General features: G+C 36.1%; 1 protein-coding gene across 2 annotated transcripts; it reads left to right on the plus strand.

Moving 5' to 3' along the window:
- The first annotated feature begins 652 nt into the window (after nt 1-652).
- Nucleotides 653-23915, plus strand: PYGO1 (pygopus family PHD finger 1). Of its 2 annotated transcripts, XM_039865523.1 has the most exons (4): nt 653-838; nt 16666-16751; nt 16833-16901; nt 17830-23915. In XM_039865523.1, exons 1-4 carry the CDS (start codon nt 790-792, stop codon nt 18952-18954), a joined length of 1329 nt encoding a protein of 442 aa, XP_039721457.1. In that variant the 5' UTR covers nt 653-789; the 3' UTR covers nt 18955-23915. The 2 variants fall into 2 exon arrangements, with proteins under 2 accessions (XP_039721457.1, XP_039721458.1); XM_039865524.1 differs by lacking the exon at nt 16833-16901.
- The last annotated feature ends 557 nt before the right edge of the window (nt 23916-24472 follow it).

Below are 24472 nucleotides of genomic sequence, written 5' to 3' on the forward strand. Positions count from 1 at the left end.
GGCGAGCCGCTGGGGAGCGCGGGGCGGCGCGGGGCGGGGCGGCCCCTCGGCGCGCGCTGCCAGCCAGGGCAGCGGGGGCCGCGGGCCCGCGAGCCCCCGCGCGGAGCGAGAGGAGCGCGCGGGCCGTGGGGGCTGGGCCGAGGCGGAGCGCGAGGCGGCGGCGGCGGCGGCGGCAGGCGCGGCGGGACCAGGCAGCGGCTCCCGCCCCCTGAAGTCCGTCCCCGCGCGGGGCTGGGGAGCTCAGGGCGGGGAAGCCGCGGGGCCGCGCCACGTCCCTCGCCCGCCCCGGAGCGGGTTTTGCAGGCGGCTCCACGCTGGGGGCTTTTGTGTCTGCGACTCGGGAGCGGCGAGAGCGCAGACCTCCTCCTCAGAGGGCGCTGTGAGTGCGCCGCCAGGGCCCGGCCGCCCGCTCCTGCCTCCCGTCAGCGGCTCCTCAGGCGGCGGCGGCGAAGAAGAAGGAGAAGGAGTGGGAGGCGGCGGCGGCGGCGGCGGCGCACTCGTCCTCCGCACATGCCGGCCCCGGGCGGGGGGCCGCCCCCAAGCCGCGCTCCCCGCCGCCGCCGCTGAGCCCGGCCAGCCCCCGCACGCCGCCCGGCCGCCCCGAGGCCTCGTCCTCCTCCCAAACTTTGCAAAGTCGGCCCGCGTCCCCGCCGCCCTCGGCCGCGCCTCGGCTTGGAGGCTCTCCTCGCAGCCGCAGCGGCTCCGCGAGGAGGAGGAGGGGCCGCCGCCGCCGCATCAAAGAGACCGAATTCCCGCGGCCTGGGGGGGAGTCATGCTTTGCGGTCTGTAATGTCCGCAGAACAGGAGAAGGATCCCATTTCGCTGAAGAGAGTTCGAGGTAACCGAGAAGGGCGCCGGATCGAGGGGGTCGGGGGAGTGGGGTGCGCGGGGGCCGCGTGCCCGGCTGCTCGGAGGCCACGGGGCTCTGTCCGGGCCTAACTCCGCGCAGCCCGCGTCCCGCCCGCGCCCCGGGGCCGAGGCTGCGGTCGGAGGCTGCCCGTTCGCCCCCTAGACAGACACCCACGCCGAGCCGTCGCCTCCCCGACTTTGTGTTGAGAGGCAGTTGAACCGCACTCAGCATCCCTCATCATCCTCCGCTCCTCTCTCCCTTACCTCATTCGCAAGACACAGCACAATAGGCACCTCAAAGGGTGAGAAAGAAACACCCCCTGGCAGAGACCACGAACGATGCCCCCCCCCAAAAAGTAAGTTGGACTGCACAGGAGTTGACGTTCTTAGAGAAGGTGTACGGGCCTTTGCGTCTCTCCCAGCCCCCCTTCCCATCCCTAAAACGCAACAAACATACAGCTCGTTTTCCTTGGGCTTAAGAGGAGGAACTGTAAATTCAAAAGGCATTTTCTTTTTTGGCTTATGGATAAGAATCAAATCACCCCAAATCAGTTTTATACATGATTGGTTTGCTTCTTTCTTGCACACTAGTTAGGAATTTTACTGCTGCCTTTCAAGCTAAGAAAAATCAGGGAATGATGTGCCAGACAAAAGATAATGCACGTAAGTTGACAGACTCAGAGTGCTGTCTGGAAATTTGGGAGAATATCTTCTAGTTCTTATTTCCAGCTCTTAATGGTGTTAAGGATGAAAATCCACAAATCGATGTGATACTGTTTGTTCATTACGCAAATACTTACTGAACATTTACTGTGTGCTAAGCACTGTTCTTGGCACGGGGGTACAACAGTGAACAAAGCAAAAGGACGATCTTCACCCAGCAGGAGTTCACACTGGCAGAGTTCATACCGTGGGGTAAACGAATGATAAATAAAAGGTATAGAATGTCAATGGTAAGGGCAGAAAAAGCAGAGAAAGTGGTTAGGCATTATGAATGGGGGTGGGGAGGTGGCGATTCTATATATGTAAGAGAACTCACCTGGAACCTGATATTTGAGCAAAGACCCAAAGGAAGTGATAGAGCAGAGTCATACTGATGCACGTGAGAAGAGCAGTATTGGCAAAAGCACCAGCAAGTGCAAAGGCCCTAGGCCTGGAATTTGCTTAGTGTACCACTCAAGCAACAGCAGAGAAGCTATTGTAACTGGCACAGAGTGAGCATAGAGAAAGAAGTATGAGCTGAGCTGAAGGATAGGATAGAGTGTAGGCCTTTTAAAAGACTTTGGCTTTTACTCTGAGATAGGGACTGGACATTTTCAGCAGAAGAGTGACTGATCTGACATTTTTAACAGGGTTTCTCTGGCTGGTGTGTGGAGAATAGACTGAAGAGAACGAGGATGGAAGCAGGGAGACTAGTTAGGAGGCTATTGCAATAATCCTCTAATCCAAACAAGATAAAGTGCTTTTTCAAATCAGTAAGTAGTAAGGTAAATTTCCAATTGACTTAAGCGATGTAGAGATCAAGGACCACAGTCATTCATCTATATTTTTGTTCCATGTGACTAGTGATTAAACATATGGAACTGGCTTGTGACACAATAACAATGTGGTATCCACAAAACATCTGCTCAGGTATTTAGTTAGAGATTGATCTTCTCCATTTAAGCAGGCACATAATTTAGAGAAGAATATTGTTTTTAAAGGCTTAATATCAGCACAATCTTTCATTTGGTAAGGATTTTCTATTTTGACTTTTCTATTTGTGGTCATGAGTTGCCAAAGCCTTTAAGGAATAGACCTTTTTGAGATGCAATTATTCCTCTGATATTTTTGCTGTATTATTTTGCCTATTATAAATTACTTTGGGATTAAAGGAAAAGAAAGAGCTATCATGTTTCTATCTTTGAACTCAATTATCAATCTTGATCAGATGTAATTTTAAATAAAATGATGTGTATTTTATTGTGGGTCAAGAGCACACATCTATTTTCATTTTGTTCCAACTGCTGCTTTTAAGTTTGATGCCTTAACTGTTAAGAGTTGGCTCAGGTGTCTGCCCAGGAATATTGTGAGAGTTAAGTACCAGAATAAAAGACAAAATCAATATGAGGAGGTTTTTTATAATGAGTCCTTTTATAGTAATTGGAACATTAATTTTTAGAAACATTTTTAGATTCTTTTATAATTCATAAATGGTACCATAGTATCTACATGAGCTCTTCTGAAGCACAATTCTACAGAATTTCACCACCCTGGAACTTTTTTTTATAATTTGTATCATCAGACTGCATGCAGGATCGTGGTGTTTACAAAGCATAAGCTCTTGAGCAGTGCATCTCAAACTGTTTGCATTCAGAGATGTATACATACAGACTTTTTAATGGTCATGTATTTATTTCATATGAATCATAAAAAAAATGTCAAACTTCTTGCTTAGAACATCTACATAGTCAATTTAAAGAAATTTTTAAGAAAATAGTATATTATACTATTATACTATGTAACCCAGATATGGCAAAATTATGATGTGAATGACTAAGGACTTTACAGTAGTATACGTTGTAGGCCAAAAGCATCATAATCCCCTGGGATGCTTATTAAAAATGCACATTCCTGGACCCACAGAATCGGGATTTCTGGGATATTTTTCTCTATCTTTAACAAGATCCTCAGGTGTTCCTTCTGCACACTAAAGTTTGAGAACTGCTGCTGGTAGACCTAGATTGCAAAGGTGAATGGACCAGAGAGGAAGCTGATTTGTGGTTTTTCAGACTTGTCCTGATATTTTAATATTAGATTCAGAATTGCTGTTTATTGGAAAAGTATCTTTGATTTTCTACCAGTTCTTAACCCTCCCAGACCCTCAGCCTTTGATTGTAAGGCAGATCCATGAGGATAGGTGTAATATCTTGAGTATATTTCCATTTCTACCCTACTTGCCTTGCCCACAGTACGTACCAAGTGAATGAATGAGTGAATACATGAAGTAACTCATTCATATCTTTATACTAGTTTCTGATTGTCCACAATCCCTCATACTACTTTTACTTGCCCTTTTCTCTCAGAATGTTTCCTGTCATACTCATTTTAACCAACACTCCCATTCTCCAGTGTTCTTAGAACTCTTAGGTGTTGATTATTCAACAAATATTTATTGAGCAGTCACAGTGCCAAATATTGATTAAGAAGACATAATACCTGTCTTTAAGAAAATTTTAGTCTAGTCCAGGATGTGGACAAATAAGCAGATATTTACAAAAAGCATAAGTGCTCTTACCATCTACAGAATATAAAGGTACATATCTTTAAAGGAATCATGGAAGATTTCCTGGAGAAGAGTTCTAAGAAGTGATGTGTGTACTTTAGTTTAAAATGATGTAGAAGGAGCAACAAGGAGGATGAGGGACGAGAAAAAGGTCTAGGATGTAAGTGGTGCTTTTGAGAATGTACTTTTGGGAGAAAACTACATTTCAAAATAGTATAGTTAGTGGTACAGATGTAACTTAAAAGAAGCCCAGTGATAGATAGATCGACATAGCCAATACCTAGAGTCAAAAGAAAGTTTGTATGGGTGTCTTTTTATTTTTATTGTTTTCTACCTGGAAAAAAGACAATCATATTTGTAGACTTACAGAAAAACCCAGTGTAGGGGAGAAGGGAGAAACTGAAAAGGCAAAAGAAAGAATAATTTCTTAATAAAGCATTCAAGACCTGTTTTTTTAATAGCTACCATGTGCTTAGGCACTTGCTGTTCTAGAAGCTGGGGATGAGACAGATAAGGCTCCTATTCTTGTAAAGCAGATCTCTGCAGATGAGAGAGTGTTCGGAATAGTATCAAGAGTGCAAATGAAGAGTTAGTCCAGTAGTAAAAAAAGAAAGAATGAAGAAAGAACAGAAATTGAGAGTGAAGAAGAAGGAAGTCGAGTCATTCATTTCAGATGAAGTGCTTTTAAGCAGAGTTAATAATGACATTAGAGAGGCAAGGATATATTTGGAGTGGGATAATAAAAGTGCTGAAAGCTGACTTTACTAAAACTGGTAGACAGTCCTGATCAGATAGATGTATGGAGGATTGGGATTAAGATCGGAGAGGAAGCATAATTTATGTAGTCACAGAATCAAGGGGAAGAATCAGTAAGAAAAAGTCTAAAGGGAAGTTTTTTTTTTTTTTGAGTTTTGTTTTGTGCTTTAGTTGGTACATGTAAGGGGTAGGCAGATTATCAGGAAAGTAAGTTTGATTTTTGACATATTGTATGAGTATCCCCCAGAGATGTTCCAGTAGATATCATGGTTTGGAACTGAGGCAGGTGGTCTGAGTCAGAAATAGAGATATGGTAGTTATCAGTCAACAGGCAAATACTAATTAATGCCTTGGGAGTAGATGAGCTCACCCAAGAGAGACTGAAAAGTGAGAAGAGAAAAGCATTGTGAAAAGCAGCTTTGGGAACACTGATATCTTGGAGACAAAAGGGAGAAGAAGACTCTGAGAAGCAGAATGTAAAGGAGTAACCAGAAAGTTAGAGGAGAAAAACCATAAAAGAATGGTGTCACAGATATATAAAAATAGGAATGTATTTACAAGAGGGACATTAATTAATTTTGTTTTTAACGTATTGAATGAAAGGTGTCTATCTGTGAGATGTCTACCATGTTCTTTCTCCCGTAATCCCTATCCTGGAGAACATTATATATCCAGTGACCCAAACCCATGACCCAGTCTCACCCAACACTGTCCCAAAGTTCTAGAATATCTGTCTCCTTAATATATTTTGAACCTATCATCTCCTGGACCTTTCTACTATCACTTCTTTTGTTCAGATTTTACTTATCTCTAATTATTACTAGCCCTCTGACTGGTTTCCTGGCCTCCCATTTTGTCATCCATTTTCCACATTGCTTCTTCTGGTGATAGATAACTGCCATCTGTTGAGTACTTACCAGTTTGCTAAGTGGTTTAAATGGATCATCTTGTTTAATCCTCAGTAACCCTGCGAGTTAGATGTTGTTATAGGTTTACAATTGAGGAATTGATGCTCAGAGAGGTTAAGTAATAGGTGATTAAGTAACGTATTCAAGTTTACCTGGCTAATAAGTGACAAAGCTAGAATTTAAACTCTAGGGCCCAAAGTCTTAGTCACTATATTCCATTGCCATGGTGCTCTCCAAACACAATTCAGTCATGTGGATCTTTTTTGTAAAATTCTTCAGCAGTTCCCCATTGCCTTTAGGTTAAAAATCCAACCTTTTTATATTGGCCCTTTTTTATTTAGGGCTACTGCTTAGTCCTCCATCCTTCATATTCCATGAAATGTTCTCACTTATCTCTGTCACTTCAGTTCTGAAATATTTACATTTATCTCTAGACATTATCATGGTCTCTCTTACCTTTAAACTTGCTTTGCATATTCTGTTACTTCTGTTAGGCATGCCCTGTTTTTTTCCACCTTTGGCAAGATAGTCGTCATCAAAGCATCAGCTCAGTTGAAACCTCCCTGTATGTCTTCCCTGACACTCCTCCCTCAGTCAGGATTAGATGAGAGTTCCTTATGTTTTCTCCATATCCTGTGCTCATTTTTATCATAGTATTTATCATGTTAAATTTAAGAGCTTCAAAAAAAAAGTTTTGTCTAGATTATGGAATGCTTATCGGGAGGTATTATTACCTTTATTTCTATAACTTAAAGAAGCCTAACAAATGTTTCTGAAATCTAATTTGGTGAATGTTAACAAAGAGGTTTCAATAACTTCAGGTAATATAGTCTTCCTAGTTTGCTTTCCCCAGAGGTGTGAAAGAGTTACTTTTTAGAAGGATTATACAATTCTCTCTTCTAGCACTCTTATACCAGGTAACTCAAGAGGTCTGTCACCTTTATTATCAAGGTTAGCTGTAAGTTATAGTCAAGAGTGAATTCAGGTCTCCTTTCCTGTTCCCAGTCTCTATAGACATGCTAATATCAATATTGAGAGACAGTACAGCCTTTTGACTCTGGAGCTCAACTGACAGGGTTCTTATCCCAGCTCTGCCATTTACTAGGTGTGTGGTCCTTGACAAGTTACTTAGTTTCTTTGTGCATCAGTTTTCTCAGCTGCAAAATGAAAATAATACTTGTCTCATGAAATTGTTTGAAGGCTTAAATGGGTTTATATATATAAAGCACTGAAAACAGCATCTGGTACATTATAAGTAATCTGTGTTTGTTTTTAAAATCAGAAATAGAAAGTCTAAAATATACATTCTAAAATATAATAAGTAATGTGATCAACATTCACTTTTAGGTATACTGAATCAGTTAATCAAGAAGGAAAAGACCTACAGCATATTCTTTCTCATTTTGAGTGGAAGCAGGTATGGAGTGAAAAGCAATGAAGTTTCTCTCCCTCTGGGGAGAAAACAATGAACAACAACAACAAAATATTATAAAAGCAGAAACTTCTCAGATTTCATTTTGTTCAGAAAGACACCTATAAGGTGTTTATTACATGATTTTCATGAATATTTGCATCTTCGTTCTCCAACTGTTTAAAAAGTTGGCTGGCTTTCTTAATAAAATAAGTTTATTACTAGAGGTATTATTATATAGAGTCAACTTCACACATAGATACTATCTACTCACCCTCCTAAGCTTTACCTTTGTAAACTTAAACCTTAACCTCATCTATCTCAGTAATACAAAGATCACTAGTTTGGGGAGAAAGCTGTCACAGGAATCACGTATATTTGAAACCTTAAATACCTATGTTGAGTGCTTCCTGAATTTAATATTTACTACATGCTCAGATTGATCTAGGTGCTGGGCGTACACAGTGGACACTTTCTTCCTTTCATTCTAAAAATAAATAATGGTGCTTTTATTTCAGTCATTTAAGGGCATTTTGCCAAATGCTTGATGAAATTTGATTATTATTGTATTCATGTATTTTCATTTTGTGGTAAAGACCAGCATTATAGAAGTATTTGTTTCAGGTGAAGACAAAGCTATTAGCTAAGATGTTCACATAGATACTAAATGTTAGAATAAACTGACATTACATCACAGATTTCTGTGCTGTTATGAAAAACTGATATTTGAGAGTCCATTGAGTGTGTTGACATTGCTGGAAACTAGATATTTTAATAGGATGTTAAATACTATAGAAACTGAGTAAATTTAGCTTATGGTATAGTTTCGTCTAAAGGAAAGCAAACTGAGAACTTGTATTTGGGTGCCCACTGTGTGCCAGGCAGTGTGTTAGGCACAGTCTTAGTTTGTTCAGGCTGTTATAACAGAATACCATAGACCGGGTGGCTTATAAACAACAGAAATTTTATTTCTCACAATTCTGGAGGCTAGGAAGTCCAAGATCAAGGTGCTAGCAGATTTGGTGTCTGGTGAGGACCTGCTTCCTGGTTCATAGACAGTAGTCCTCCTGGTGTCCTAACATGGGCAACGGGTGAGGGAGCTCTCTCAGGTTTGTTTTATAAGAGCACTAACCCCATTCATGAGCGCTCTGTTTTCATGACCTAATCACGTGCCAGAGGCCCCACATCTTAATGCCATCACCTTAGAGGTTAGGATTTCAACATATAAATGGGGGCGATGCACAAACCTGGTTTGTCATTTAATCAGCATAGGATGCATACTTAAACCAATATATACATGTATTAGAATATGTACTTATTTGGAATAATGATGAAGCAAGTTTGTTTAAAGGAAAATATTAATTATAAAATAGTTTAATGCAGACCCAGTACTTATGAAAACCATCTATATCACAAACCAAACCATTATTGTAAATAAGGTAAGGTTAAAAAAATGAAAATTTAAAATATATAAAAGACAAATGCTGTCTATGAAAATAATGTCCTCACTCCCTCTTAAGGACTTGGGGGCCAAAATAGATTGTCTTTGATAGGAGGAATAATTATACTTTAAAAAATAATAAAAGGCCTAAAGTAAATGATCTACCTTTTACAAAAATAAAAAATACTTATAAATTGAAAAAATAATTTTATACTTTTAAATTTTATTTTTAGTTAAAAATTTAATGAAAATATTATAATAATTTTATACTTATAAACGAATTTCATATAAATATTTAATTTGTGGAATCTTTAGGTGGGAAAAATTGCTCATTTAATAGATTAGACTCTTCTATAAGACTATGAGGAAAGCTAGAACTTCAGCTTCCAGCTCGGGATAGATAAAGATTAAAGGGTGAAAAGAGAGGTAAGTATTACTTTGCTTAATTGAGATGAATTGGCATAATGTGAGGTGATAATATATAGAAAAAATTCCTTTGTTTTTTTAAGATGAGAGAGTCTTCTTTTTTTCTTCTTGGTTACTTTCTCTTTTTTAAAAAAACTTATTTAAGTATATAAAAATAAATTTATATAATTATAGTTGGTATACAGTCTTCTATTGGTTATATGAATTTCAGGCGCACAATATAGTATTTCTATATTATTGTCCCATATAATGTGATCACCTCTCTTATTCCATTCTTGACATCACCCTTTCCCACTTCTGTTTCCCTTGTGCATTCAGAGGGCATTAGGCAGGTCGGAGTGAAAAGAAGAGATGAAGAAACTCAGGTGTTAACAAATAAAAGGATCAAAGTGACCAGTGTTACAATAAGCTTTGGCAGTCCCCCTTTTCTTGGTTCTGTGCCCCACAACTCTCTACTTCTGGCTGAATAGTCAGTCATTGTTTACCTCGTAGAGTCAGCAGCAGCAGGTATGTAGAGCAGATGAGAAGCTTTGGTACTAAAAGTTATTAGGGTAACCTAAATAACTAGCTATGTAACCACTACTTTGTCTCCCCCTGGATTCTGACCTTTCGCTTTTTTTTTTTTTGTCTTTTTTAAATTTTATCAGTTTCAAGTATACAGTATGTTGGTTGGACATTTATATAGTTTATGGAATGATCCCCCGATTGTTCATTTTTAAAGACTGAGAATCATAGAAATTCTTGGTAGCTTATGTTCTAATTAGCCCTGATGAACATGAATCTGATCTGCAATTCCTGATTATGTCATGGAGAGGAACCACCAATTTTACAGATAGCCGCAAAAAGGAACTAGATAAGGCCAAGAGTCGCAGTCATTGGAAGTGTTACACAGCTGGTTCCCAACTTAATGATGATTTCACTTTTGATTTTTTTTAACTTTACAATGGTGTCAAAGTGATGCACATTGAGTAGAAACTGTTCTTTGAATTTTGATCTTTTCCTGGGCTATTGATATACGGTAAGGTATGGGGCAGTGGCAGTGAGCCACACCTCCCAGTCAGCCACGTGATCATGAGGGTAAACAACCAATACTCCACAGTACACCACATTGACAATATTCTTTGGATATCATATTCTGAGCAACGTTAAGGTAGACTAGGCTAAGCTATGATGTTTGGTAGGTTAGGTGTGTTAAATGTATTTTTGACTTACGATATTTTCAACCTAAATGGATTTATCAGGATGTAACCCCGTTGTAAGTCAAGGAACATCTGTATAGTTAGCTCTTTAGAGAAACAATAAGTGGGGGAACAGAGACTAGTAGGAACTTGAAAATTTGTTTTATGGAAGAAAATGTTAGATTCAGTAAAAAATTAATGCTGTAAATCTCAATTTTTAAAAAAGAACTTTAGGTGCTTTTTGCTCACAAATTACTTGAAAATAATGAGTTTATTTAAATGTCAGAATTTTGCCTTACAGTAAATACAAGCAATTATTATTAAATTTTTGGAAAGTAAACAGAGATGGTAGATATTAACTAATAAGAGTATATTTTATTCATCTTAAATTACATTGCATTTTAACTGTAAAATTACAGTTATTCAGTAATGCTGTGAATGGTAATTTATATCTTCTATATTAGAGATTAGAGACTAACTTAATAATTGTTTTTATTTTTAAGAATTACTTTTTTATATTTATACTTTTGTTAAAAGGAAATACCCATGACAGATGTTAAGAAAGACAGGACTTTGATGTGTGACACTTTTATTTATATAACCACTTTATTATTTGACTTCTAAGACCATTGCTAATTCTTTTTCCATACCAGACTCATCAGAACTTCTAAGTATTCAGATTCAAGAACAACATATTTCTCTGTTCAGAATGTCAGTATATTTTGCTATGGAAAACTGCGTAAAGATTGTTTATATGAAATCATCATTTCATTGCATAAAGGCTACTGAATAGTTATAACTTGGTAATAATTATAGTTATTCCTAAACCATCAGATTTGGAATAAATGACCTTGAAGGGCAGATTGAATGTCACTATTAGTTCTTTACTTACCATCTACTTATATGAGGTTACCACATCAAATTAGAATTAAAAGATAGAATTTCCTTTAGTTGAACCAGAGTTTCTATTTTTTTTCCTTTTGTGGGCCACTGAGGAAGACAGTATATGCACAAGATTTTAGGGAGGCAAACTGGTATCTTAGAAGTAGATAAACCTAGTTTTATTTAAGCAACCAAAGGGAAAATAGATTAGATTTTATCAAAATTAAAGACATATGTGTAAAGGACCCTATCATAGTGAAAAGACAACCCACAAAATGGAAGAAAATATTTGCAATTCATATATCTAACAAGTATCCAGAATACATAAAGAATTCTTACAACTTAACAACTACGACAAAAGCAACCTAACTAAAAAATAGGCAAAGAACTTGAATAGACATTTCTTAAGTGAAGATATGAAAAGAAACTTAACATCATTAGCAATTATGGAAATGCAGATTAAAACCACAATGAGATACCACTTTATTCTTATTGGAATGGCTATATTAAAAAAAAAAAAAGTAAGTTTTGGGGAGTATGTGAAGAATTTGGAACCCTCTTCTGGCAGGAATGTAAAATGGTACAGCCACTGTGGAAAACAGTTGGACAAAAGATTGAATATAGAGTTACCATATAACCTAGAAATTCTACCCTTAGGTATATACCCAAAAGAATTATTGATACCATACATTTGTATAAAAACTTGTGCATAAATTTTCATTGCAGCATTATTCATAATCGCCAAAAAGTAGAAACTTAAATATTTACCAACTGATGAATGGATAAACATAAAGTGATATAGCCAGACAATGAAATATTCAGCCATAAAAAGGAAAGAAATACTAATACATACTATAACATGGATGAACCTTGAAAATGTGATGCTAAGTGAAGGAAGTCAGAAGATAGCCATATATCGTATGATTCTATTTATATGAAATGTTCAGAATAGGCAAATCCATATAGATAGAAGGTAGATTAGTGATTTACCATGGACGGGGGGATGACTGCTATTGGGTACAGGGTTTCTTTTTGGGGTAATGATGATGTTCTGGAATTAAATAGTGGTGATAGTTACACAGCCTTGTCAATATGCTCAAAAGCTGCTGGATTGTACACTTAAAAGCAAAAGAAAATGAAACCCTAAGTGTTAGATTTCAGTGCTGCTTTTGACTGATTGTATGGCTCCTTTACATTCCATTTCTCTTCTTTTTTTAAAATGGAGATGACTCACCTAACTCAGATTTGTTATGGAAATTAAGTAAAACAACATATAGTTAGATACAGACTTCTAAGTTAAGATGGTAGAACAAAGCAACTTTGCAGAATATCTTTTTTAATTCCAAGTAAAATGAACCAAAACCGTTTTTAAAAACAGCAAAAATGTTCAGCAGCAGCAACAAACAAGGGAAATGGCACGGCCCCATTCTGTAAATCTGGAACAGGGTAGATACACAGTCTGAGGCTTCTGTGACAACCCTACTTGGACGCTTGTGATTTACAGAATCTTGAGAATTCTCACTAATAACCCTGTCTTGATAGAAGCAAATTAAATGAGTATTCTAATCTTCTTTGAGAAAGAAAAAAATGAGTGAAATAAAGTTAAAAAAAAAGAAAAAGACTCTCTGATAGAAATGAAGTCTCTAGGGATACACACTGAATGAGGGGACACAGGGTATCCTTCCATGTCATTAGGTTACTGCACCCCCTCCCCCAACTAGGTAAATGTGCATTTAACAAAACCTCAGAATAAAGAGCCTGGATATTCCAAAGAAACTCAACATGTTAGTCTTATTAATATAGGCAAGCATTCTAAAGAGAATATTAGCATATCTAGTCATATAAAATGATGACATATATATATATAAATGAGTAAATTGAGTTTATTCCAGGAACATCAGGCTCTGTTAAACATTAAAATAATGTAGAGGAAAAAAATTATATGTTTATCTCAGTAGATGCAGCATACCACCTAAACCAAGCAAACAATCTTAGAGGTGAATAAAAGGGAATCAAAAGTCATCCATATTAAATTGGAGCAAATTAAAGGTCTGGGTAAAGCTGCGAGATAAAAGCATGATAACTGTGCAAACATACTATAGCAAACTAATGAACAAAAAGAAGAAAAATGAAATAGCATGCAGAAGATGAAGAACCCATAATATACAGACAGAAGGAAATATCTTACATGATCCAAGTGGTAAAACTTAATAAAAGAGCTCAAAGACAAGATGATACAACAGGATGAGATGAAAGGTAAATTGCAGACAGGAAACAAATTGAGGACCAAAACAACGTATTTACAGAAGAAATAAATTAGAAATAAGTAACAGAATGGAGACAATTAACAATTAAGTTGCATAGTAGAAAAGTGTCAGATAATCAGATTGAATGCAGATGAAAAAGACAAAGACAGTAAAATCAGAAGAGCTAACTAATAGATATGGAGTTAAAAAATCCAGCATAATGATAATTAATGCCACTGAAATAGAGCACTCAACAAATGGAGCAGAAAAGTATTCAAAGACATGATAAAAGCAAACTTACCTGAAATGAAGAATTGAATCTAGAGATAGAAAATACCTTGCTTAAAGGCAGGGGAATGGGAGAGTAGAATAAGATGTAATACTATATTTTCCTCAACTTTCAAAGCAGGAAGTCAATCAATGCTATCTAAAATTGAAAAGAGAAAAACCATGATTTCTCCAAGTTAGTGTTTTTCTTAATGTCTTTTCTTAGCCTTAGAGGAATCTTTTCAAAACTTTATCTTTTGTTGAAGAAATATTTAGCATATTCTTCAGTTTAGCTTACTTTTTCCTTTATTAAATTTTAATAAAGTTATAATTGAGTGCTTTTATTTTTAAAATAGTGTCCTATTTTTGTAAAGGTATTACTTTAATTCTATATAGACAGAAGGAAAAGTCAGTAGGTAGGTAGTAGGCTAGATGTCTGAAATGATGTTAATTTAGGATAGTTTCTGGCTGGTGGGATTTGCGATATTTATCAGTCAGGATCTAGTCAGAAGACAGAAACCATACCAGCTATTTTTAACAGAAAGAATATGTAAAGTATTGTTTACAGATATTAAACCGAAGTGGTAAAATAAGATACTAAAGTTTTTACAGAGGTATCATCTGTGGAAATCGCTACCATTCCTAAGGGTATAGGACAAAGGAAAGAGATTAATATTACCAAAATATATAATATCACAGGGGAAGCCCTATGGAGCTTAAACTCAGATCTCTGAGAAGGAGCTGCTGCTTAGGCTAGCATCAGTGCTTCTGGGTGTGGAGAATGGGCCCTGTGGACCTGGTACTCAGACATCTGGTATTGGTGTCTCTGAGGAGGGTTCAGCAAGGTGATTTGGGATAATAAGTGAGGCAGAATACAATGTTATTTTGTTCTAGATGGCTAGCCAAAACAGTAATACCTTTCCACTTATTAGAAGTCTTCCTCTGTGTCTCTCAATAGGGCTTTTACAAAGATTTTATTCATGCTGATTTGTGCATTTCTTAAATTTATTGCTAGCTATTTTATATTAGTTTAGTTTTGTTTCTGTAAATGAAAACTTTTCCTCTGTTTTATCTTTTAACCTGTAGTAGTTTGTATAGGGGAAAACTTTTGATGTTTATTAATTTAACATCCAGAATCCTTACTAGATTTTGTTATTATCAAAGGTTTTCACCTTCACAGTATTGAAACTTCTCTAAAAGGCTCTTACAGAAGTCTGCTTTGCATTTGGTTATGTAGGAAACTATCTCCACCACACACTCTCTTTATTGTCAAATACTATTTCTTTTCCTGAACTACTATTGTAAAGATATCATTACTAGTCTCCCTGTTCTTACCCCATCCCATCACAAATTTATTCTCAACACAACTTTTAATCTTTTAAAAACATAAATCATGTCACTTTCCTGCTCAAGACCCTTAAAAAATCATTCATTGTTCTTTAAATAAAATCCAAATTTCTTACCATAAACTACAAGGCCCTATGTCTTAATCTGCTTGGGTTGCCATAACACATACCATAAATTGGGTGGCTTAAACAACAGAAATTTTTCTCATAGTCTGGAGGCTGGGAAGTCCAAGATTAAGGTGCCAGCCAATTTAGTTCTTTATGCGAGCTCTCTTCCTGGCTTGCAGATGCCCACCTTCCTGTTGCAACCTCATGTGGCCTTTCCTCAGTGTGTATCCCTGGAGAGAGAGAGTGCACACTTTTTTATCTTATAAGGCTACTAATCCCATCATAAAGGCCCCACCCTCATGACCTAATGTAATAACTTTACCTACCAAAGACTCCTCCTTCAGATACTACCATATTGGGGGTTAGGGCTTCAACATATGAATTTGGTGGTAGGGAGGGATACAAACATTCAGTTTATAACCATCTAAAATGATCTGGTCTCAGCCTGTCTCTTCAACCTCTTCTAGAGGCACTCTCCATTAACACATTGATCTCTTAAACATACCAAGCTCCTTTCTACTTAAGAATCTTTACACATGCTATTCTCTGTCTAGAGGCTCTTCCTCTTCACATGAGAGATTTGCTATCCCTTAGGTCTCAGTTTATATATCCCTTTCCCAGAATCCATATATATAAGCAGGTCTTCTCTATTCTCTGATAACTCATTGTATTGATTTATTTATTAATCTATTACTAATGTGTATTTATATGTTACTACAAATGTGTATCCGTATATGTGTGTACATAATTTTATTCTGTCTGCTTTGTATATGTTCAGAATTCTCCATAATAAAAAGTATTTTTAATAGAAAAAATTCCATTGATACCTTTTTTTTTACCTTGTAGATTTATTTTGCTTTTGCTTGATCATACACTATTGAGAAAATAATACATACATCGTTGTATTTTGACAATACCTTTAAGATTTAAAAAGTACCTACCTTATGCCATAATTCCAGTTCTAGAAATGACTTGTACATGTATGTAAAGACATTTATACATGGATTTTCATTGCAGAACAACAAAAGTTTGGAAACAACCTAAATAGTCATCAGTGGGAGGGGGGGACCAGTTTAATGAATTATGGTATAATCATATTATGAAATACAACTCAGTTATTAGAAAATGGAATAGTTCTATATGTAATGACATGGAACGATTTCCAAGTAAGAAAACAAGGTACAGACCATTATGTATAGTATGTAACTGTACATAATGTGTCCATATGTAACTAAAAAATATTACATGGGTTATCTGGATTATCTGTAGAAGAAAATCAGGAAACTAGTAACAGTAGTTGCCTCAGGGACTGGGGTGCACATGACTGAAGGTTTAAAGGCAAGATGGAAGCTTTCTTTTTCATTGAATAACAAAAAAAATTCTGTAGGAGTACAAATGAATGACTATTTGGTGCTGAAATTATAGGGGATAGTTTTGAAGAACAAAGATAATGAAAGCTTAGTATTGCTTTTATCTAACAAAAATAGAAAGTAATAAATAATTATAATAGATATCGCTATGAAAGACACACAGTGGTTTCACTTATAAGTGGAAGTATCATCTGGATTTTATTTATTTTCAGGTGGTGATAGTGGACTGGATGGGTTAGGAGGACCAGGTGTACAACTAGGAAGCCCAGATAAGAAAAAACGCAAGACAAATACACAGGTAAATTGACATTTTCTTTAATAGCAGTTTTTCTTCACTAATATGATCAGACTGATGACATAAATTTAAATTTGGTCATAGGTTTTGTTTCCTGTCCTCATTCAGAACCTCATAGTGAATTCTGCAGTGATCGTATTTTTTTTTTACTCTGTAAGTAGTGGTTATTGCTGGACTGTAGGCCTAGAGTAGATATTATGAAGAGGGAAGTGTGGGAAGTGTGGGCAGACAAGTTAAAATGCTTATTCTTAATTTAATTTAAAAGATAGTTGCCTGTAGTTCTATTTAAAAACTTAAAATATATATGGACACAAGTTTAACATGAAGTAGTAATTTTCAACTGTTATAATAATTCAGTAGCATGTGCATATCATGAAGCAATAGTGGTGGAGGTATCTTTTGTCTATAACCTGTGGTTATAGTAAAATAGTTATAAATACAAGCATTCATGGTTTTATTCTCTATAAATTTGAAGCACTTTTAATGATAAAGACTGACTGTGAATAAATATGATGTATATGTAGATACCTTTTTTCCATTTGGCCACCATCTGTTAACCTTACAATGCGACTAAAACTGGTAGTTTATTTTTCCAGTCTGAGGCCTGGAGTTTAGTGCTTTGGGAATAAGTTAATAGCTACTCCCTGAAGTTAAGCTAGGAAAAAAAAATAGATCCTGTTTATTGTTTTTTAATTTTATGGTTATTTGGGATATGAAAGGTATTTTTAGTTAGAATTTTAAGTGAAAGAGTCTAGAGTTAGAGGAAAGCATAATAAATGAAAATTATGGTAATGAATCTTTTGAAGGTTAAATACTTTTGGAGGTTGAAGTAACAATGGATTCGAGCTCATAAAAGCATTTCTTATTTCCTTTTCTAAATGAAAGAATCCTACACATTTTCATCATTAAATATACATAAACATTTGGAATTGAAAGGTCAAGTGAAGAATTAAATTTTCATAATACTGCAAGAAAAATTTGACTAAAAGTAGGTTCATAAGTGTTAAGATTTTATAACAGGACAATTTTAATGACTTCTTTGATCAAAAACCATGTTTTTTACTTTATATTCTCATTTCAGGGCCCTTCTTTTCCTCCGTTGTCTGAGTATGCTCCACCACCGAATCCCAACTCTGACCATCTAGTGGCTGCTAATCCATTTGATGACAACTATAATACTATTTCCTATAAACCACTACCTTCGTCAAATCCGTATCTTGGCCCTGGTTATCCTGGCTTTGGAGGCTATAGCACATTCAGAATGCCACCTCACGTCCCTCCGAGAATGTCTTCCCCATACTGTGGTCCTTACTCACTCAGGAATCAACCACACCCATTTCCTCAGAATCCTTTGGGCATGGGTTTTAATCGACCTCATGCTTTTAACTTTGGGCCACATGATAATTCAAGTTTCGGAAATCCATCTTATAATAATGCACTAAGTCAGAATGTTAATATGCCTAATCAACATTTTAGACAAAACCCTGCTGAAAACTTCAGTCAGATTCCTCCACAGAATGCTGGCCAGGTATCTAATCCTGACTTAGCATCTAACTTTGTCCCTGGAAATAATTCAAATTTTACTTCTCCATTAGAATCTAATCATTCATTTATTCCTCCTGCAAACACTTTTGGTCAAGCAAAAGCACCACCCCCAAAACAAGACTTTAATCAAGGAGCAACCAAAAACACTAATCAAAATTCCTCTGCTCATCCACCTCACTTAAATATGGATGACACAGTGAATCAGAGTAATATCGAATTAAAAAATGTTAATCGAAACAATACAGTCAATCAAGAGAATAGCCGTTCAAGTAGCACTGAAGCTACAAACAACAGCCATGCAAATGGGACACAGAATAAGCCACGACAACCTAGAGGTGCAGCAGATACATGCACCACTGAAAAAAGCAATAAATCCTCTCTCCACCCAAGCCGTCATGGCCATTCTTCTTCCGACCCAGTATACCCTTGTGGAATCTGTACAAATGAAGTGAATGATGATCAAGATGCCATCTTATGTGAAGCCTCTTGTCAGAAATGGTTTCATCGGATCTGCACTGGAATGACTGAAACAGCTTATGGCCTGCTAACTGCAGAAGCATCAGCAGTGTGGGGCTGTGATACCTGTATGGCTGACAAAGATGTCCAGTTAATGCGCACTAGAGAAACTTTTGGTCCACCTGCAGTGGGCAGTGATGCTTAATCACAGGCATTAACTAAAGGATTTTTTTTCCTCCTGTGTATTACAGAGGTTCAGTGACACAGGCTTTTAATGTTTTACATTATTTTTTTAAATGCACACAAAGATGAATTTTAGTTTTTATTAATATTCCACTTCATTGCTAGTGCAAACTTTGTGTTGTCTTTGCTATCTTAAATAAGAATAATGTATATGATGGTGCTTTAGAAAGTACTATACAAATAAATGTTAGTTAGTCATAACATAAAAGCCTCTTGAAGCTTCAAAATAATATATAGCAAATGTAGGCAAGTTTCGACTTGTAAAAGAATCATTGAAAAATGTATATTTCAGTGCTGAACTTTAATGATATCACATTAGACGTTTAGTTCAAAAAACTTTTCAAGGCTGCATTTAACATGTTCTCAGAAAAAAATGTGTCTATAACATGGAAGAAAGCATACATTTTAATGGATTTTTAAAAAAATAATAGTGTATGACACCAGATTTCTCCCTAACTAGGGTCCTTGAAATTAGTGATTTTCATATTTCAAGTGAGTCTCTCCAGGATATCTGTACAGATAATGAGACAGATGTTAGCATATAGTAGATGCTCCTTATTTGTTGATTAACTTGTGGATTGTACCACATGAAATTGCTAATGTTAGACCAGTTGAAAATTATAGTTAATAGAGTTGATATAAAGTATGTTTCTAGTTGTGCTATTTAGAATTATAATAGTATAATGCCTTTCTTCAATTCTCTTTGATTGTTGAGTTGTTTTGTTACTGTTTTCCAGAGAAATAAATAATATAGTATCCTCAGAAGAATTGTGAATACTTTTAAAACATGATTTCAAAGTGGGACATACTGCAGATGAGGTAGAAACAAATACGGCCTTAGAGAGCTCTGCTGGTGAAAGAACTACTCGTTGGTAATTTGAAAAATTTTGTTTGGGGGATCTGAATTCAAAAACGAGCCTCAAGGGAGATCAAAATCCATTTTAAGCAAAGATCAATTACAGAGCCAAGGTGAAAGCTAAGTTAAAAATAACAGTTCAAGGCCTTGCAGCTGACAGGAGTTTCTGCTATGACTGGGGAAAGTGAAAAAATGGACCTGAGAGTATTCTCTTGAGAGACAATAAAGAATGGAAACAGTCGGAGGTGTGTTCATAAAGATTCGAAACAGCAGAAACCCATTTTTGGAGTGGATCATAACCTGTGACTAAAAAAAAAAATAAAGGATACTGTATGACAGTTAATAGTTTATACAGTGGTTGGATGTCGGTGAAGCTCCCAAACTTGCGCCATCACTATCATTGCAACCAAAAAGTTCTGAAGACCATATGGTGATCTGCAAAAGACATAATTACTACTGTTTAAACCCTGGTAAAATGACAGCAGCAGCATATTGCCAGTAAATTAAAATTATGCACGAGAAATCTGAAAACAACATCCTTTGGTTAATAAACATGAACCCATACTTTTATATGACTGCACTTGACCTCACATGTCACAAGCTACGAAAGCAAATTAATTCAATTGAGCTATTAAATTTTGTCCTGTCCTTAGTCACCAGGGCTTTATCCGATGAACTACCATCCTTTTCATCATTTGCAGCTTTTTCTAAGGAATAACATATTCCTCAATTGAGAAGGAGTAATTGGAGGATTTGAATGATTTATACAGCCTAACAAATGAATTTTATAAAAATGAAATATTTAATATCCTATTAGAAAATTAATGCTCATGATACATATTTTGATTGAATAAAACTTATTTTTTTAAACACTTTTTATTTTGACCTACAAAAACAGCAATTTCATATGGTACAAGGTCACATTTACCTGTGACTAGTTAGAGGTGAGTACAAAATATTTTCACTAGTTGTAAAATATGTATCTTTGCAATTTTAGGAAGTGAAATATAAGCTCTGATACTAGGTTCTCCTTTGTGTGAAAACTACCAGTTGAAGCAGGTTGAAATGCAGTATTTTTGGTTGACATTTGTTGTGTTCACTAACATACTTGAAGATCCCAGTTTGCTTACACTGTAGCTTTGTTAGAGATAAACAATTTTCTAAATATTTAAGGACCTAATTATATTGTTCTTGAAATCCTAGTGAGTGCTGATTTTTAAGTGATGCCCTGCATGTTGTATGCCCAGTTCTAGCATCAGATCAGGGTGTTTTTTGTTGTTGTTGTTTGCTTTTTGTTTTTTGATGACTGAATACAGGTAAATAGATATTGGGTAGAACCTTTCAAAGTCCACAGAAATTAACACTTTACATGGTAGTAGTACTTGAGTTGTGCTCATTGCTAAAACTCATTATGCAGTTTCTTAAGCCCTCTGTTGTTTACAATTTCAGTAGTTCTTTTGTGAAAATGAAATAACCTCTCCCAAGCTAATCATGAGATACTTGATTTGTAATACGATTCTTTCATTTTCTATTTCCAAGTAGTAGTTTTAAAAAACTTAGAAAACAAGTGAATTTTTCTTCAGGTATGTAGGTCTTCAGAGTACCTTATTTAAATAAGAATTGTAAGTATTCAAAAGAAAAACCTGTGGTTGATTCTGACAGTGAATCATAGGCAAACTATAATCATAGCTGATAAATGTTTTCATGTATTCAAATTAATATTCTTGTGAGTTCTACATTTGTTTCTACATAACACTGAGTCAGAAGTTATCTAGTCCTTTTTGGTAGGGAAAGTGATGAACTGTAAGAATGGCCCAATACTAATTTACCCAATTTGACCCAAAGAAGGCTGTTTTACAAATTGATGTGATTTTCTTAGGATAAGTGATGAGCTGCCCTAAATATTTAAAAATATTCGGTGATGGAAAGAGGTAGAATAATTTTCTAGTAGCATTGCACCTTTTTGGGTGTAATTCTTTCCCTTCCAATGAAAGACCTCATCATTCACTCACACACACACACACACACACACACACACACACACACACACACACACACACGAAATCTTGGAGTTTCTTCTTATTTTCCCAACCTAGCTAACTATCAGCAAGGTTAGGTTACTAATGGAAAATTTTAAAGCATCAGTTCCTTTTTCAGAACTTGCCTTGTTAATTTCACTCGATTCCTGGTGCACTTGCTTGTAGGTGCTACTGGACTAATCCTGAAACAGCTTGTAAAAGAAAAATATTCTTCAGATAGAGTGCTTAGAATTTAGATTTGTGATAAGTGTTTTCCTTTTGTGTGAAATACTTTAGAATACTGTTGTTATGATTCTTGTTATCCAAATTAGATCATGTACATAAAACTGAAGATTTTCTTGTGCTAGTGTTTATTCTTCATAGATTAACACGATGTAAAGAAGTCCAGTGTTTTGGTTGATGTTATGTTTTATAGACTCCCAATTCTGCCTAGTAATAGGAAGAAAACTCAGTAGTGTGGTTCATCATGAAATCTAACAGCTTTAATCATCCAAACAAATTATCGAACAAATTAAGAGTGCTAGTACTTTCCATCCAACATACTGTAGTATTTGTATTTAATAGTAAAAAAATATATATATAAGCAACGAAAAGGGAGCTCTAAATAGTTTCTGGATTTTTTTTTTTTTTTTTGTAGTATAGAGGTTTCATATGCATGAACATTTGTGATATTTTAGATTTTTTTAATTAAAAAATTTAATTAGAAGTATTAAGGCTCCCAAAGTTCATTTGTAAATAGTGGTTTAGAACTCTATATAAGATGATTAGATTCTTAGGGAAGCTCATAAAGGCTTATTTAAACCTTGATGTAGTTAACCAATAGTATGCTGAGTGCTCAGCTTCTTTAGGGAACAGATGTAGATGGGAGGAAGAAGCAGAGGTCTTTCTTTTTTCCTGATGTGATTCAGGAAGATTAAGTTCTTTGGTGTGAGTGTTTCTCAGTTGCCCTCTTACCATCCTAAACTCTGGTGAGATGCTATATAAGCCAACTTGCCTTTTCCCTTTCTGGATGCTCTGTGTTTTAGAATTTCACATATTTCCTCCAATCAGAAGTACCATTTTTTTATGTGGCTGTGCTTGACTAGATTTTAAGGGAAAAGTGTTTTCCACCAAGACGTGAAGGAAGAGAGTGAAGAAAGTGGGATTAAATTTCTTTTTTTAAAAAGGATGTTTATTCAGAATTAACCTTTATCTATTCTCTAAGATTTCAGACAAAATGACAGCACTTCAGGCACCACAGGGAGCAGTGTTTTTTTTTTTGAATTGGCTAATACTGTCTTAAGAGTACTTCACAATTTCCTTTAGATTGTTGGGACTTAACAGCTTCCTTTCTTCTCTGAACCCAGAGATTTTCTCCTCATTTCCACATTTTAGCAACTTCCATTTTTTCTGTATTTCATTTATCCAATAGGGCAGAATAGAAGTCAAATCTGCATTTTTCCAACTCGTGGTACAGTAATGGGAGTCTAGAGGCACCCTTGGAGTAAGGAGGCTAGAGATGGCATTAACATCTCCCAAGAAAAGGAGATAAGGAAATGAAGAAAGTGGCTATACATAAGCCAGACATTAATACATGAAAGGCTGCCTGTATTTGAAAACTTAATGAAACCCGATGGGTAAGCTTCATCCTTATTTTGTCAAAATACATTACTCGCAATTATATTAAAACATATTCTAAATGCCTGTACTTGTTCTGTAGATGATGTAGATGATGTTGCTTGTTAGTTAAAATATCTTATAAAAGAAAGTCCTGCTTCTTATCATGATGTATGTGACTTAAATGACTGTTTCATATTAAAACTATTTCTTCCTTATGTACTGTTTACATATACCTCTTTTTGGGATATTAGTTCAGTACTTTTATACAAATCTGAGTGTGTTCCACATTGGTGACATGTATTTTTGCAGTAATTTTTTGTTTTGTTCTTAGAGCATGTCTAAAGTAACACATGCACTAGTGCTGTGGTCTGTGGCAAAATTACTGTAATTCAAATTGGAAAATAAAATGTTTCCAGACTTTGTCCAACATTTATTCCTATGGCAAAGGAAATTACTATGTAATACTAATTATTTCTTATGCTGGTATGTTTAAGCTACTCTATGAAGTATGTGAAACATCAATATTTATGGATTAGTAGATGGCCTAATGTCTTTGAAATGAGAGAAAGGGGTAAAATTTGATGTTAGCAACTCATAACACTCATAATACAATAAATACTTCTTAAAAATTTGATCTCACAGTTATAATTTACTAGAGAGTTATCTTGACAGTGCATATTAGGATATTTTTAGCTCATATAATTTTAAAATTATATACTAGACTTTGAACTTATTCTGATACCTTTCAACCAAAAGAGATAGCATTCACTCTACCATAACCAAAATAAGAAGTAATACTAACCTTCATTTCTTAAAAAACTACAGGCATACCTCGGAGATATTGCGGGTTCAGTTCCAGACCACGCAGTAAAGCGAATATCGCAGTAGAGTCACACAACTTTCTGGTTTTCTCTTGCTTATAAAAATTATATTTACACTGTAGCCTATTAACTATGTAATAGCAATGTCTAAAAAAACAATACCTT

The sequence above is a fragment of the Pteropus medius genome, unplaced genomic scaffold, assembly GCF_902729225.1.
Source record: "Pteropus medius unplaced genomic scaffold, Ma_sr-lr_union100, whole genome shotgun sequence".
In the NCBI taxonomy this organism is placed as follows: domain Eukaryota; kingdom Metazoa; phylum Chordata; class Mammalia; order Chiroptera; family Pteropodidae; genus Pteropus; species Pteropus medius.